The sequence below is a fragment of the Danio rerio genome, chromosome 17 (assembly GCF_049306965.1).
Source record: "Danio rerio strain Tuebingen ecotype United States chromosome 17, GRCz12tu, whole genome shotgun sequence".
NCBI lineage: Eukaryota > Metazoa > Chordata > Actinopteri > Cypriniformes > Danionidae > Danio > Danio rerio.
In genome coordinates this window covers 55,903,435-55,919,114 of record NC_133192.1, presented here as the reverse complement: position 1 = coordinate 55,919,114, position 15,680 = coordinate 55,903,435, and the positions used below count along the sequence as shown (strand labels likewise).

The following is a 15,680-nucleotide window of genomic DNA, read 5'->3' as shown; positions in this document are numbered from 1 at the left end:
CGTTAAGCTCGCGTCTCCTATGGGGATATACTGAACAAATTGTGTCGGTGAATCTTGAAAAGGCTATGCAAAATTCGGCTAAGGTTAGGGTGCGGGACTGATTATTAACTGAAGATTTGAGGGATACTGAAAATTCGCCGCAATCAACCTGGCGTTCTGCCGCAGGGGGTGCTATAGGTGAGAGGAGTGAAATGAGGTCAATATCCGCACCTGAGAGGATTAGGTTGCGGGCTGAATTAGAGATGGGTGGAGGTTCCATAGCTAGAGCGTTATTCGGCGGTGGGAGGGGCGTGGCAGATGACAGAGTGAAAGGGGGGCGTGTAGAAGAAACTTGATTAGGAATAGAAAAGGAGCAGGTAGGGTTAGAGTTAGAGTGAGCGAGGGGAAGTGAAGAAGAAAAAGATGGAATATTGATTGGAGGATTTTGAGATGCAAAAGGCAGGTTTTGGGAGGGAGGGGGGGGAGCGGAAGAGGAGGGGGGGGGGAAAGAAGAGGATTGATTTGGAGGAAGAGCAGGGGGAGCAGAAATAGCAGGATGAAACTGAGCATTGGAGGTAGAAGGGAGATGAGGGCTAATGAGAGAGCTAGAGGGGGCGGGGGGCCAGGAGAAGGGGGTAGAAAGAGTTAGAGGGAGAGGGAGAGAGGCTGGGTTCTCTTGAATGGAGTCCTGCTGTGGGAGAATGAGTGACGTCATCGGAGGCGGCTGGGTTTCCTGGTGTTGCGATCTTGCGTGGGAGTGGCTTGCTGTGTGTTTTTGTTTTGACTTCTTCTTTCCTGGTTGTGAACGGGAGGCTTGCGGGTATGGAGTGAATCGAATCGGATTTTCCTGAGCGGCTGATCTTGGAGGAGGACTTGCAGAGGGAAGGGAGTCCGATGTTGCGTTTTTGTAAAGTTTAAGGAGTTCCGGTTTTTTGAGATTTTTGGGAGCGTTGATTCCGAGGATGGCGAGCTTGTTCCTGATTTCTGATACGGTGATTCTACTTGGATGGATGACTGAGGAGGTTGCGGAGATATAAGATGAGGTAGGTGAAGAGATTTGTTGCCTTGGAGTGGATTGCGTTGGTGATAAGTTTTGACGGGACCTAGTAGCGGTGGAGCGTGTCATGCGTCGGCCTCTTGTGACGGCCTCGGGTTCGGGTTGAGAGCCAGGCGGAGCGGGGAGAGGTTGGTTTTCGGAGGGAGAGTTGAGAAGGTCTGGCTGGTTGTTAGCTTGCTCGTTGATGTTCTCGTTGTTCATGATGGCTTGTTTTGTTGGAGATATTGATTGTTGGAGGGAATAGAAGATAGCGGTAGCAGTTGCGGATGATAATGATGTTGATGATGATGAATAAATGCTGGATCTGTTTGTAGAAGTTGCTGTTTTGGAGATGAGCGGCTATAATTGGATAGCTGGAGCACAGTCTGAGGCTGAGCGGTCTTCCAAACGAAGATAAAGTGAACTGGAAACTTAGACTATTTATGGTGCCTTAGGGCTCGTATGATTGGAAGATTAGTGATTAGCAAATGCGAGACTGGACGTGATAAATCATAAGCACGTGATCCTCTCGAAATTAGTTTATGAATAAACTTCACTTAATTTAACCATTTTTTTTATGTATTCAACTGATCTTTGGGTCTTTACTGCAAAAAAAATATCTCTCTCTCTCTCTCTCTCTCTCTCTCTATATATATATATATATATATATATATATATATATATATATATATATATATATATATATATATATATTCTTGATTTTATATATATAAATATATATATATATATATATATATATATATATATATATATATATATATATATATATATATACATATATATATATATATATATATATATATATATATATATATATATATATATATATATATATATATATATATATATACATATATATATATATATATATATATATATATATATATATATATATATATACATACATATATATATATATATATATATATATATATATATATATATATATATATATATATATATATATATATATATATATATATTCTTGATCTTCTTAATTTAAGAATTTTTAGATATTTGGACTAGAAACAAGATTAAAATATATATATACTGTATATATATATATAAAATATCTAAAAATTCTTAAATCAAGAAGCATTTTCTAGACGAGCAAAACATATTGCAAAACAAATATGAAAATGACCAGCTAAATCCAGCTAAAACCAGCTTGACCAGCCTGGTTTAAGCTGGACATAGCTGGTTTTAGCTGGGCTCCCAGCCTGGCTAAGCTGGTCAAGCTGGTTTTGGCTGGTCATCTCCCAGCCTGACCAGCTAAGACCAGGCTGGAAATGGCTGGAAACCAGCCTGGAAATGGCCAAAACCCCTCTAAAACCAGCCTGGTCGACCAGCTAAAACCAGCCAACCAGCCTAGGCTGGTTTAAGCATTTTTTTTCAGCAGGGATGTGTTTTGTCTTATGTCTTTTGTCTAATGTCTTATGAATGATGGGGAAAAGTAGCCATTGACTTCCATAATAGGAACCAAAAATACAATGGAAGTCAATAAGTGTTTTTTCAGTTTGTCTTTCTTTCAGAAGAAAGAAATTCATAAATGTTTAGAACCATTTGAGTGTAAATAAGTGGTGAGAAATTTCTATTTTTGGGTGAATGTCTAGAAACTTTCAAGTAAAAGGTCACCAGGAACGGAGAAAGAAAGGTTTCCTCTGTCATTAATTGGGAAGCTGGTGACCTCGTGACCTGGCGATGTGAACGGTGGTGAAAGGAAATGATTGCGCAACACTGTCAGCACATCATGACTCGTATTATTTATCTGCTCATCTATTAACACATCAAAGGAATGTTTCTACTGCCTCCTGCGTTGCATTGGTGGAGCGAGTGAGTGTGTAATGTGTTGGGAATCAGCGGTGACACAAACATCCGTAAGTGCAGGAGGTCATCGCAAGAAAAACAGCCAGACGTCTTTCTCAGGGTGTAATATAGCAGGCGTTTTAAAGCCAGCATTGTTCCTGTGAGACTATAATGCATTATAATAACATGTAGAAGTCTCTAGAGTAAATATGATATTTTGTATATTTTTCCTGACAATGTTTGGAATGAAATTTATAATTAATATAATATTATTTAATGTTGATAGAAAGACTGACAAAGACGGAAAGATATTCCGACAGACAAAGATAGACATAAAGACAGACAGATAGATAGTAAGATAGATAGACAGAGACATAAAAAATATAGATAGATAGACAGACAGACAGACAGACAGACAGGATAGAAAAATAGACAGAAAGACAGACTTAAAGATAGATAGATAGATAGATAGATAGATAGATAGATAGATAGATAGATAGATAGATAGATAGATAGATAGATAGATAGATAGATAGATAGATAGATAGATAGATAGATAGATAGATAGATAGATAGATAGATAGATGGATAGATGATGGATAGATAGACAGAAAAAAGAAACATAGATGGAAATATAGAAAGACAGACAGACAATAAAATAGACAGATGGAAAAATAGACAGAAAGATAGACAAAGACAGACACAAATATAATCAGACAGATGGATAGCAAGACAGACAGATAGGTAGGCAGAAAGATAGATAGACCAACAGACAGAAATATGGGTAAACAGGAGACAAATAGATAGACAGATGGATAGAAAGACAGATAGACAGACAGACAAAATAAAAACAGACAGATAGACTGACAGACAGAAAATAAAGACATAAAAAAGGACAAATAGAAAGACATACAGAAAGATAGATAGACAGACAGAAAGACAGAGAGAAACAGACAGAAACATAGACAGACGGGAAGATAGAAAGGCTGACCGACATTTAGGTACACAGACAGAAAAGTAGACATGAAGTCAAACAGATAGATAGGTAGAAAAACAGACAGACAGACAGACAGATAGAGAGAAGCACTGACAGATAGAAAGACAAAAAATAGACAGACAGACAGACAGTGAGAGAGGGAGAGAGAGAGAGAAAGACTGACAGATAGACAGACAAAAAGATAAATAGACAGACACACAGACAGACAGACATGAAGAAAGATGGACAAAATGATGGACAGACAGACAGACAGACAAACAGATAAGCAAACAGAAAATAGATAGACCAACAGACCAAAAGATAGACAGATGGATAGAAAAACAGATGGACAGACAAAGATAGACAGACAGAAAGATAGACTGGCAGACAGAAGGATAGAAAGACTGACAGGCTGAAAGATAGGCAGACAGATTGATTGATTGATTGATTGATTGATTGACTGATTGATTGATTGATTGATTGATTGATTGATTGATTGATTGATTGATTGATTGATTGATTGATTGACTGATTGATTGACTGACTGACTGACTGACTGACTGATTAATTGATTGATGGATTGATTGATTGATTGATTGATTGATTGATTGATTGATTGATTGATTGATTGATTGTCGTGCATAAAGATAGACAGAAATAAAGACAGACAGGTAGACAGAAAGATAAATAGACAGACAGATAGATGGATGGAAAGACAGATAGACAGAGCGACAGAAAAATAGATAGACAGACGGAAGGACAGACATATAGGTAGACAGAAAGACAGACAGATGGCTAGAAAGGCATACAGAAAGATAGATAGACAGACAGAGAATTGATAGACCGACAGACAGAAAGATAGAAAAACAGACGGATAGAAAGACAGAAAGACAGACAAAGAGAAAGCCAGATAGACAGACAGAAAGACACACTAAAAGATCGATAGACATACAGATAGGTAGACAGAAAGATAGATAGACAGACAAACGAATGGCTAGAAAGACATACCGAAAGACAAAGAAAAAGATAGACCGACACAGAAAGATAGGTAGACCAAAAGATAGACAGACAGACATAAAGATAGAAAGTAGACAGAAAGATAGATGGACTGACAGATTTGTATGTATCTTCTTGTACTAATGGTTTTCTAGTTTAATGTGCTCGTTCAGTAATATACTGTATAGAGGACGCTCACTTCATATGTAAATAGTCATCTGAGTTGCACTACATATGAATAATCTCTCCTATAATTTAGTGGAAATCGTCTTATTTTCCCGTTTGAGTTTCTCTTTGATGTTGCTGTGAAATGCGAGCCGCTGATGTTCTTTGTGCTCTTCTCTCATTCATCAGTGTAAAAGCATGTGAAGCATCGTAAATGTCACTGCTTAACAAAGGCAGTCTGTGTGTGTGTGTGGCTGTTAATTATTAGTGTTTAATTGTGGTTTAGGTGCTGGTTCCAGGAAACACCCACACGGCTCTGCTGCAGCAGCTGGAATCAGACACTGACTACTCTGTGAGTGTGGTGGCTCTGTATGCTGATGGAGAGGGCTCGTCTGTGTCTGATAATGGCAAAACACGTGAGTCTGACGCCACTAACTCTTCCTTATGTGTTTAGGCCTCTTTCTCAGGACACATTACTGTTTGTGCATTGGCGTTTCAGGATTCATTAAATAAGATTTTCAGTTGTGAAGCTATTTCAGGAAAGTTGCTTTTCCTTGAACTATAGTTTGTTATCAGATTTGGTTTATGAAAGAATGATTTGCCCCATTTATATTTCAAGCCAATATTATTGCGCCTCTTAGACTTGTGCCAAAAACCTTTTTACTGAATGAATGAATGAATGAATGAATGATTGAATGAATGAATGAATGAATGAATGATTGAATGAATGAATGAATGAATGAATGAATGAATGAATGAATAAATTAATGGCCGGATGGATTATTGAATGTATACATTAATGAATGAATGAATGAATGAATGAATGAATGAATGAATGAATGAATGAATGGATTAATAGATGGCTGGATAGATGGTTAAATGTATACATGAATGGATGGATGACTGAATAAATGGATGAATGGATGCATGCATGTAATTGTTATTGAATACATGGATGGATGGATGGATGGATAGATGAATGGTTGAATTAATACATGGATGGATGGATATTTCGATGGATAGATGCATAGGTGGAAGAATAAATGTATGAATGAATGGATTAATAGATGGCTGGATGGATGGTTGAATGTATAGATAAATGGATGGATGGATGGATGAATGAATGAATGAATGTGTGAATTATTAAATGGATGGATAAATAATTTGATATGTGGATTCATGGGTGGATGAATAAATGGTTAAATGAATGAAATGATTTATTGATGGATGGTTGAATGTATACATGAATGGATGGATGGATGGATGAATAAATGGGTGGATGGATGCATGAAACAGTTATTGAATAAATGTATATGTGGGTGAATAAATGGATTTATTACTGTATGGATGGTTCAATGTATGTATGGATAAAGGAATTGATGGATGAATGGATGGATGAATTTTTAGATGTCTGGATGGATAGTTGAATGGATGCATGAATGGATGGATTAATAAATACATGGATGAATGAATACATGGATGGTTGAATGCATGCATGAATGGATGGATGAATAAATGGATGGATGCATGCATGGGTGCATAAATAAAATGGATGAATGGGTAAATTAATTTATAGATGAATGAATAGTTTGATGGATGGATAAATGGATGGTTGAATGTATGCATGAATGAATGGATGGATGGATGAATGATTGATGGATGGATGCATCAAGGGATGAATGGAAGAATTGATAGATGGACTGAAGGGTGAATAAATAAGTCAATGGTTACAGGTTTCCAACATTCTTCAAAATATCTTCTTTTTGTATTTAACAGAATAAAAAAAACCATGAACGTTTGAAACAATCAGAGGCTGAATACATAAGAGAATTTTAATTTTTGGGTGGACTATGCCTTTAAGCTAGCACTGAGGAAAATAAGTATTCAGTTGAATACAGGTTTTAATAGTACGATGACAAAGAACTGTTCTATTGTATAAATTAATAAATAAATAACTCCAGAATTAGTACACAGTACAGAATTAAATATATCCAGCAAAGTTTGGTATGCTGGTTAATTCTGTCAGTAGGAAGTCATAAACACAAATGAGCTCATTTCTTGAGAGCGGCGTCCTCAGCAGCAGGACATTCAGAGTGTGTTTCTGTTCTTCTGGCTGCAGTGCCCCGCAGTGGCCCCAGGAACCTGCGGGTTTATGATCCCACCACCAGCACGCTGTCGGTGGGCTGGGAACATGCAGAAGGGCCTGTGATTCAGTACCGCATTGGCTACGCACCCACCACTGGAGATCCCATTGAAGAATTTGTAAGTCGTTTTGTATTTTATATGAGTGTTTATTGCAGGACGATCACGTAGTGATCACGTAGAACTGTATGTTACCATCAGGTATTTACAATCCTGATTTTGTAAGTCTGGTGGAGGTTATTTGATTGGATGGATGCTTGAGAGATGATCTTACCCTGCTGTTTTTTGGGGGTTTTCGCATAGACAACTGTCCCAGGCAACCGTAACTCGGTCATCCTGCAAAACCTGCAGCCAGACACGCCGTACAACATCAACGTAGAAGCCATTTATCAAGATGGCCCTGGAGGACGACTCAGTGGAGATGGAAAAACATGTAAGGATTGTTACACAATCACACATTAGTACTCTATAGTAGCCTACTACTCAGTAAATACTGCATTTCGGCCGTTAGAAAAGTATGTTCTGTACAGTATGAATGTCAGTAGTATGGATGGAACTTCATCATCATGTGACCTACGCGCGTCAGTTGTGTCGCTTCACTCTTATTTACGAATTATCTCGTGATGCATCATGGGATAGCGTAGCATCCATTCGATGCTCACTTCAGAATCTCGTCGGAAGTAGTAGATCATCCGGGTACTTCTCACCTACTGTTTTTCGAATTCAATGAATTAATACTCGGCTCGCATGCTATTTTTAACGTACTATATTGTATGGAAGCATGCAATGTCGAATACAACATATGTATTAGGGTTGGGAGTCACCAGCCTGATCTCACGAGAAAACGTAAGTATTTTACGCTTTGACAGTTTAGTGGCTAATTCGTACAAATTCACACAAGTTCAGTTGATTTACAAAAGGAGGCGTGGCACCTAACCCCACCCCTAAACCCAACCGCCATTGGGGGATGAGCAAATCATAGTAAATTGTATGAATTAGATTGTACGAATTCATACAAATTAGCCACTAAATCAAAAAGTTACGAATTGCCGTGAGATTGTGTTGGAGTCACAGGTAAACTCAAGATATAACATTATCACAAAATATTGGCACTGATAATAATATATCAAGAGAAAACCCATCCACGATATATCATAATAAGGGGAAAAATGCATAAATAGTTACGAGATTTCGTTTATCAACAACACATTTTATAGAATTAAAACAAGTGCTTGAAAATGCTGATGTGCAGCAGAGAGCAGTTTGGGACTAAAAAGGTCACCTTTTTAAATTAGTCAAAGCAGCAGCATCCTAATTTGGTACAACTTATATTTAAAAAAAATTTCAAATAAATATTTCTGTAAGACACTTATCCAAAGTGGTAAAAGGCTGCGGTGCAAAACCATTCCTAGCAGGCACAGGACGCCAACATGACGTCAGATTGACGTTGCACCCCAACATCGTGAGGACGTTGCATTTCAGAACAACAAGATCTGTAAATAACAGAGATGAAATCCTGTGGTCCCTGAACCGGACCCCCTCCGGCCCAAGGCTGCTCAAAGAAATTCTGTTCATAAAATTTATGAACAGAGTTGGTGACAAAGGACAACGCTGCCGAGTTGGTCTCATCGAACATGGACCTTCAGCATGCACTGGGACGGTTTGCTTCCGAAGATGACGCAGCTTGGATTAGAATCAGCACCTCCAACTCCGAGACCATGGTGCTCATGGTTTGCCATCTCCAGGTTGGAGGAAAGTCCTTACCCCAAGATGAGGAGTTAAAGTATCTTGGGGTTTTGTTCAAGAGTGAAGATGTAACATGATATTGACAGGTGGATCAGTGCAGCGGCAGCGTTAATGCGGTCGATGTACTGGTCCATTGTGGTAAAGAAGGAGCTGAGCCGAAAGGCAAAGCTCTCTATTGACTGGTTAGTCAATCCACGTTCCTACTTTCACCTATGGTCATGAGCTTTGGGTCATGACCGAAAGGACAAGATCTCTGATACAAGCGGCCGAAATGAGTTGCCTACGCAGTGTGCACCCTTATAGATAGAGTGAGGAGCTCTGTCACCCGGGAGGACCTTGGAGTAGAGCCGCTGCTCCTCCACATTAAGAGAAGTCAGCTGAGGTGGCTCAGGAATCTGTTTCGGATGCCTCCAGGACGACTACCTAGGGAAGTGTTCCAGGCATGTCCCACCAGGAGGAGGCCTCTGGCAAGACGCAGGGCACGCTGGAGGGACTATGTTTCTCAGCTAGCCTGGGAATGCCTCGAGATCCCCCCGGGGGAGCTGGAGGAAGTGTCTGGGGAGAGGGAAGTCTGAGGTTCTGCTGAGGTTCTGTTGAGACTGCTGCCCCCACAACACAGCCCCGGAAAAGTTGATGGGAATGAATGAATAAATGAAATCGGGTTGAAATCAAACCCAATGTTCAATGTCCAACCTAAAATCAACCAAATTTCAACATCTAGTGATGTTGTGTGGACATTTGTCTGACATAGGTTCTCAACATCAATTGACGACATTATTGAACATCAAAATAATCTCCTCAAACACTGGCTAGACATTCAATTTTGGTCACCCAATGTCACATCCTAAATCTAACCTAATATTAACAGCTTATGACCTTGTGTGCCCTTTGGGATGAATTAATTTAGATCTTTTGTACATTTAAATAAACATCAATACTTAGTATCGATAGAGTTATCGCTCGAGTTTCGATAATATAGCGCAGCCGGAATTATTGTGTTAAATCGCCATATGTATGGATGGATGCACAAATAGATGAAAGGATGTAAAGAATGACATGGAGGTACAGTGAGCTGATTAATAATGTCAACTGTAATATTGTAGTAGTGCTGTAAATGAGTACAGTATTGAACTGCCCTGATGTGATGTGGTGTCTCCTTTAGTGGATCTCCTTGGGCCTCGTAACCTGCGTGTTTCAGACGAGTGGTACACACGTTTCCGAGTGTCCTGGGATCCTGCAGCCGCACGGGTGAATGGATATAAACTGGTCTATACACCAGTGGGTAAGTGACCTTTTTTCTTTTATTTTATTAAGCTAGGTGGATTCCAAATCGCACACCTATGAACTATTCTACGTATGGCTGTACAATATATCGCTTCAGCTTGATATCACAACAAGATCATTTACAATAGTCTATAGTTTATAGTTTTGCATTTGCATGAGCTTTTGAGAACTGCGACTGTATAAAGATTTTTCAGGCATAAGAAATTATACCATTTGTAGCTTTTAAAGGGCCATGACACCCCCCACTTTCGGTTCCGGTCCACCTTAGAATTTCAAAAGATGCATCTAAGTGGGCGTGGAGCGCCGCGAGCAAAGGGCAGGAGTGGGCGTGGCCAGCAGGGGAGAAGGAGGGGAGCACGCAACTGTTCAGTCGGTTCACAAAATGAGACACCAACCATAAGGAAACGCGTGATTTTATAGTTTACAAAGTTAAAATGCAAAGAAATAAACAGTAATTTAATGCCCTGCTACATTTGTAATTTCGTATACAGATTACCACAATTTATATCATTGTAAAGATAATCATGTTCATATAAATGCTAGATGAGGACTTTTTCCTCAATCCTGGGGTCTGAATGCAGATTCAGTCTCTTGCCCTGTCTATTTTAACCATTAGACCTGCTGGTAATCTGAAAGATTTAGGCGAACACAGCAGCACAGTGATGTGTCTAAATGTGATCGAACTCCTGATAAAAGACAACGTTCGCCATTCTCCAACTCTCGTACTGCTCTCCCGACAAAAATGCTTGCAGCACACTTTTGCTGTATCGACAATGACAGGATCGCAGGGAAAACATGCAACAAACACCCCTGGATCATGGAAACAAACGAATACGAGCCCTCATGAATGTAAATGTTGCTAAATATTGCGTGCCGTGGGTCCGCAGACGCATCTCAACCAGTCAACATACACATTTCACAGCTGAGCTTGGCACTGGCAGCCAGGTCTGCTTTGTCTTCGAAAGCACGTGCTCTCATGAATATTTAAGAAGCCAACTCTTCTCATAGGATAAGAAAACTCCGCTATGAATAATAATGAGAAACCGACGCGTCATCTATGCACTTGCAGTTTTGTGCTCCGTCGTCGATTTTGATCCGCCCCAAAAATCATTTTAAACCCAGAAGCTGAAATTAGCTGACAAAATCTCAAAATTACTCAGTTTTTCCCACAATTAAAGCTAACAGGTGCTAACATTGCCCTAACTGATGCTCAACACACACAAATCTGTTAAATTCTCAAAAAAAAATGTACTCGAGGGTTTCGTGAACCTTTAATAATGATGCATCAATAATCAATTACTGCACCTGAATACTGTTTGACGCGTAAAACACTTAAACGTTGCTTGTTTCAGTAGTATTTATTTTTCATTGTATTTGTCTAAGCTTCTAGATAGTTTATTTGATTTTATGCAGATGCACTCCCACTACAGAATCATCTAAAAGGATCAATTCCTCCCAAATAGAGATATTCAAGTCATCGGGTGAAAATGTAAATTGTATATCATCTTGGAAACAGTTTGAATATCTGGTTAGTACATAAAAAAAGTTCCATTTAGGATGACAGTAAACTGCATCTCTACATGGCTGAGTGTAAAAGTGGATAGCCATTTTGGACACAACTGAAGGTTATAACACAACACAAGCTCTACTGAGTTGTTTATCTGTTACTCCAGGCACAACCGACACCATGGAAGCCTTCGTTGGAGACGTGACTTCACACCACCTGAACAACCTCCAGCCTGGCACCACATACGACCTGAAGGTTTACGCTCAGTATGATGCGGGCTTGAGCGGCGCTCTGGTCGGACAGGGAACCACCCGTATGTGCTTGCTTCCTTTAAATGAGAAATCCTGCAGCCTTGTTGTGGAGATGTTTTAATTGTACGTCGCTGTTGACCATTGCAGTGTATCTCAACGTGACCGACCTCACTTCCTACAACGTGGGCTACGACTCTTTCTGCATCAGATGGACTCCTCATCGAGCTGCCACCTCCTACAGACTCAAAGTCAACCCTTTCAACCGTAAGGAGGAATTCTTTTAAGTTGATGCTGCATTTTATTCATGTCCCACTCTAAGACACTTTAAAATACTTAAGCCACATGTCATAGCCATGAAAAGATCAGTCAACCCTAAATATCTATTAATAATAGTAATTACTATCTCTGCTTGCCCTCATACTTGTTCTCCTGCTTAATTATGGATTATATACAGAATAAGTTTTCTACCAGAAAGACTTTAGGAGGCAGATAAACGTTTGAACATTTATTGTGTATTGTTTGCATAGATGCGAGTTCGTTATGGTCCTTTCATTAAGTCCTTTGGCGTAAGCCCCATCTATAGTGCAGAACTCTGGATGAGCTGGCAGATTCTGTCTGTAGATGAAGGCAGGGCGAAGCCAACCCCCTGAGTGGAGACGAGGCCGACCTGGTGGTGGTGGTAATGGGGAGGATGGAGGGAAACGTCCGCAACATCCCCTGAGTACAGCGAAACAGATTGTTTAGATGGGCTTATATACATGGCTTGTTTGGTTGTTATAGGCTGACGAGATAATTATTATGAATGACGTGACATCTCAGTCTTCCTGGTAGAACTATAGCTAAAGCTTCCATTTTCTCATTTGGACCCCAAAATAAATGTTCCCACAAGGTCAAAACTTTCTGGGATTGCTATAAACCAGGGATCACCAATCTCGTTCCTGGAGGTTCGGTGCCTTGTTAGGTTTAGCTCTAAATTCGACACACCTGCCTGAGTGTTTCAAGTATACCTAGTAAGACCTTGATTAGCTTGTTCGGGTGTGTTTGATTAAGGTTGGAGCTACAATATGCAGGACACCGGACCTCCAGGAACAAGTTTGGTGATCCCTGCTATAAACTATTTACATCTTACCATCTGTAAAATAAAAAACTATACTGGCAACAGAGTTGAGGATTCACAACGCAGCGTTTTTATTTAGAGAATCGTCCGGCAGGTAAAGGTCACAACACGAACAGACAGAAGCACGCAGGTAATCCAAAAGAGTAGTCAAGGTCACAGGGGAAGAGATCAGTACAGGGGGCAAACAGCACAAACAAGGTGAGGATCAGAAAACACGGCAAGACAATGGAATGCTTCGTAGTGTTACAATAAGCAAACAAGACTCAGCAATGATGTGTGTGCGCTGTTTTTATGGTCCATCTGATTAGTCAATGACGAGTTTCTAGCTGAGTGTGTGTAATCTGGAAGAGAATTGCAGCAGGTGTGTGTGAGGTGCATGATGGTAGTTGTAGTTAATAAAGTGACAGACGTGTCGTTTTCAAGTGATCTGCACTTACTATATGGTTAGAGTAAAATGCGGGCTAGTTTTAGTAGTTTTAGAGTTAGTTACATGCAATTATGCATAATTAATTGTAATTACTGAGTAAATATTAAATACATGGAACGTTTAAGTAATATCAAATCAAAGATATACTATTTATTATTGTTTTCAAGTGTGCCTGTGATGAGTTGTCAGCAATTCCTTACCTGAAGTTTGCAACAAATTAGCATGATGCTAATCTATGTTGTTCATTGGCTACCCTTCAACAATGTCTTAGGTTGGTCTGCGTGTCCACTTTGCATGTATTTACAAAGAATTTGTATATTAAAATTAATCCCCTTGTTACTGTTTGTATTACAAGTGCTAAATACTGATATGGTTACCAACGTTTGATTGGTAAAGGCTCAACCAATCAGAACAGAGTAGAAACATCTACCCAAACACAACAGAAAAGAGCTGATGCTGTAGTGTTTAGCATGAGAAAATCTTTTGTGTTGTTCTTTTTTTTGCATGAACGGAAAACAGTTTTAAGTGTCTTAGGAGACTTCTTGAATACAGGAGCACTTCAAATGCTTTCCAAGAGAATTACCTCATCCTTTATTTACTCTCCCTCATTTTGCCTTAAGCTTCTTAGCAAATGTTTTGAAGAAAACTGCTTGTTGGCACCCATCAACATCATCAGAAAAAATACAATGCAAGTCAAAAGGAGCCATCAACAAGCGTTGTTCAAAATATCTCAAGAAAGAAACCCTGAACAAGTAAAATAAGGGTAGAATTGAATTTTTGGATGTCCCTTTAATTACGTTAATCCTAAATGTGTTGCCCTAAAATTCTTAAATAGTTTGAGGAATGCAGTAGTTTGTCTGAGCTGACGTTGCTCGTGTTTTCCATCTCCACCAGCATCTCACCGTGGAGCTCAGGAGGTCACGATCACTGCGGCTGAGAGCCAGTACTGTTTTGACGGCCTGACGCCAGACGCGCTATACAACGCCACCGTCTACACGCAGACCCCCAACCGAGAGGGGCCCGGAGTCAGTGTCAAAGAGCGCACACGTAAGTCACAACACCAGCAAGAACTTCGGTCTTACAGCTGAATAATTCTAGCATTATAGATGTGACATTTGCAGAAAAAAATCTAAATATAAATTTATATATTTAGAAATATTATAGTATATGTTAATACCTTGTTTATATTTTCCAAAAAAAAAACTAGCCACAGAGTTACAGAATCAGAAATATAATTTATTATTACATTTTTTAGCGCTTTTCTGGGCACTCAAAGCACTTTACACATAGGGGGGGGATCTCCTCATCCACCACCAGTGTGCAGCATCCACCTGGATGATGCGAGGGCAGCCATTTTGCGCCAGACCACACACCACACACCAGCTGATTAGTGGAGAGGAGACAGAGTGATGAAGCTAATTATGATATGGGGAGGGTTAGAAGGCCATGATGGACCGAGGCCAGTGGGCAGATTTGGCCATTATGCCGGGGTTAAACCCCTACTCTTTTTCGAAGGACATCCTGGGATTTTTAACAACCACGGAAAGTCAGGACCTCAGTTTAACGTCTCATCCGAAAGACGGCGCTCACTGAGCAGTACAGAGTCCTCGTCACTATACTGGGGCATTAGGACCCACACAGACCGCAGGTTGGGCGCCCCCTGCTGGCCTCTCTAACACCACTTCCGGCAGCAACCTAGCTTTCCCATGTGGTCTCCCATCCAGGTACTGACCAGGCTCAGCCCTGCTTAGCTTCAGTGGGTGACCACCATGAGAGTTGCAGAGAGCTAGCTGCCGGCAAGCTAGTATATCAGTCTGTCAACATTTTTTATATTTTAAATGAGGAAAATAAACATGCGTTATGATGGGATCAAAAGAGTCTGTGAGCTTAGAGTATATACAGTATATTCTGTGAATTAAACTGTAAAATCCAAAAGAAATTATGCTAATCAAAAGGATAATAGTCGGCTCTCTATAGAACAAAAATGATTGATTTTAGTTTAGTTTACATTTTCACACTTATGAGTAAAAAGCTTGGTTATGGATGTCTCACCTCTCCACTATGCATGTGACAGATGTGAAATTGGGACTTGTGTGACTTTGGTAAATCAAATATAATTGTTTGAATACACTGACAGACATTTGTGAGTATTTTTACGGCACTGTAAAATACAAGCCTACAAAACAAAACAAAAATTAAAGGATTTCGCTATTTTGGTGAAAGGTTC

General features: G+C 39.7%; 1 protein-coding gene across 15 annotated transcripts in view; it reads left to right on the top strand.

The window, feature by feature from the left end:
• col12a1a (collagen, type XII, alpha 1a) overlaps window positions 1-15,680 on the top strand; it is a 195,770-nt gene that overhangs the window by 118,928 nt on the left and 61,162 nt on the right. For all 15 annotated transcript variants that reach the window (XM_073927625.1, XM_073927624.1, XM_073927627.1 and 12 more), the window contains 7 exons: window positions 5,266-5,395; window positions 7,099-7,241; window positions 7,425-7,554; window positions 10,030-10,149; window positions 11,825-11,971; window positions 12,057-12,173; window positions 14,348-14,500. In XM_073927625.1, the coding sequence (XP_073783726.1) occupies window positions 5,266-5,395; window positions 7,099-7,241; window positions 7,425-7,554; window positions 10,030-10,149; window positions 11,825-11,971; window positions 12,057-12,173; window positions 14,348-14,500 (940 nt within the window). The remainder of the gene's footprint in view (window positions 1-5,265; window positions 5,396-7,098; window positions 7,242-7,424; window positions 7,555-10,029; window positions 10,150-11,824; window positions 11,972-12,056; window positions 12,174-14,347; window positions 14,501-15,680) is intronic.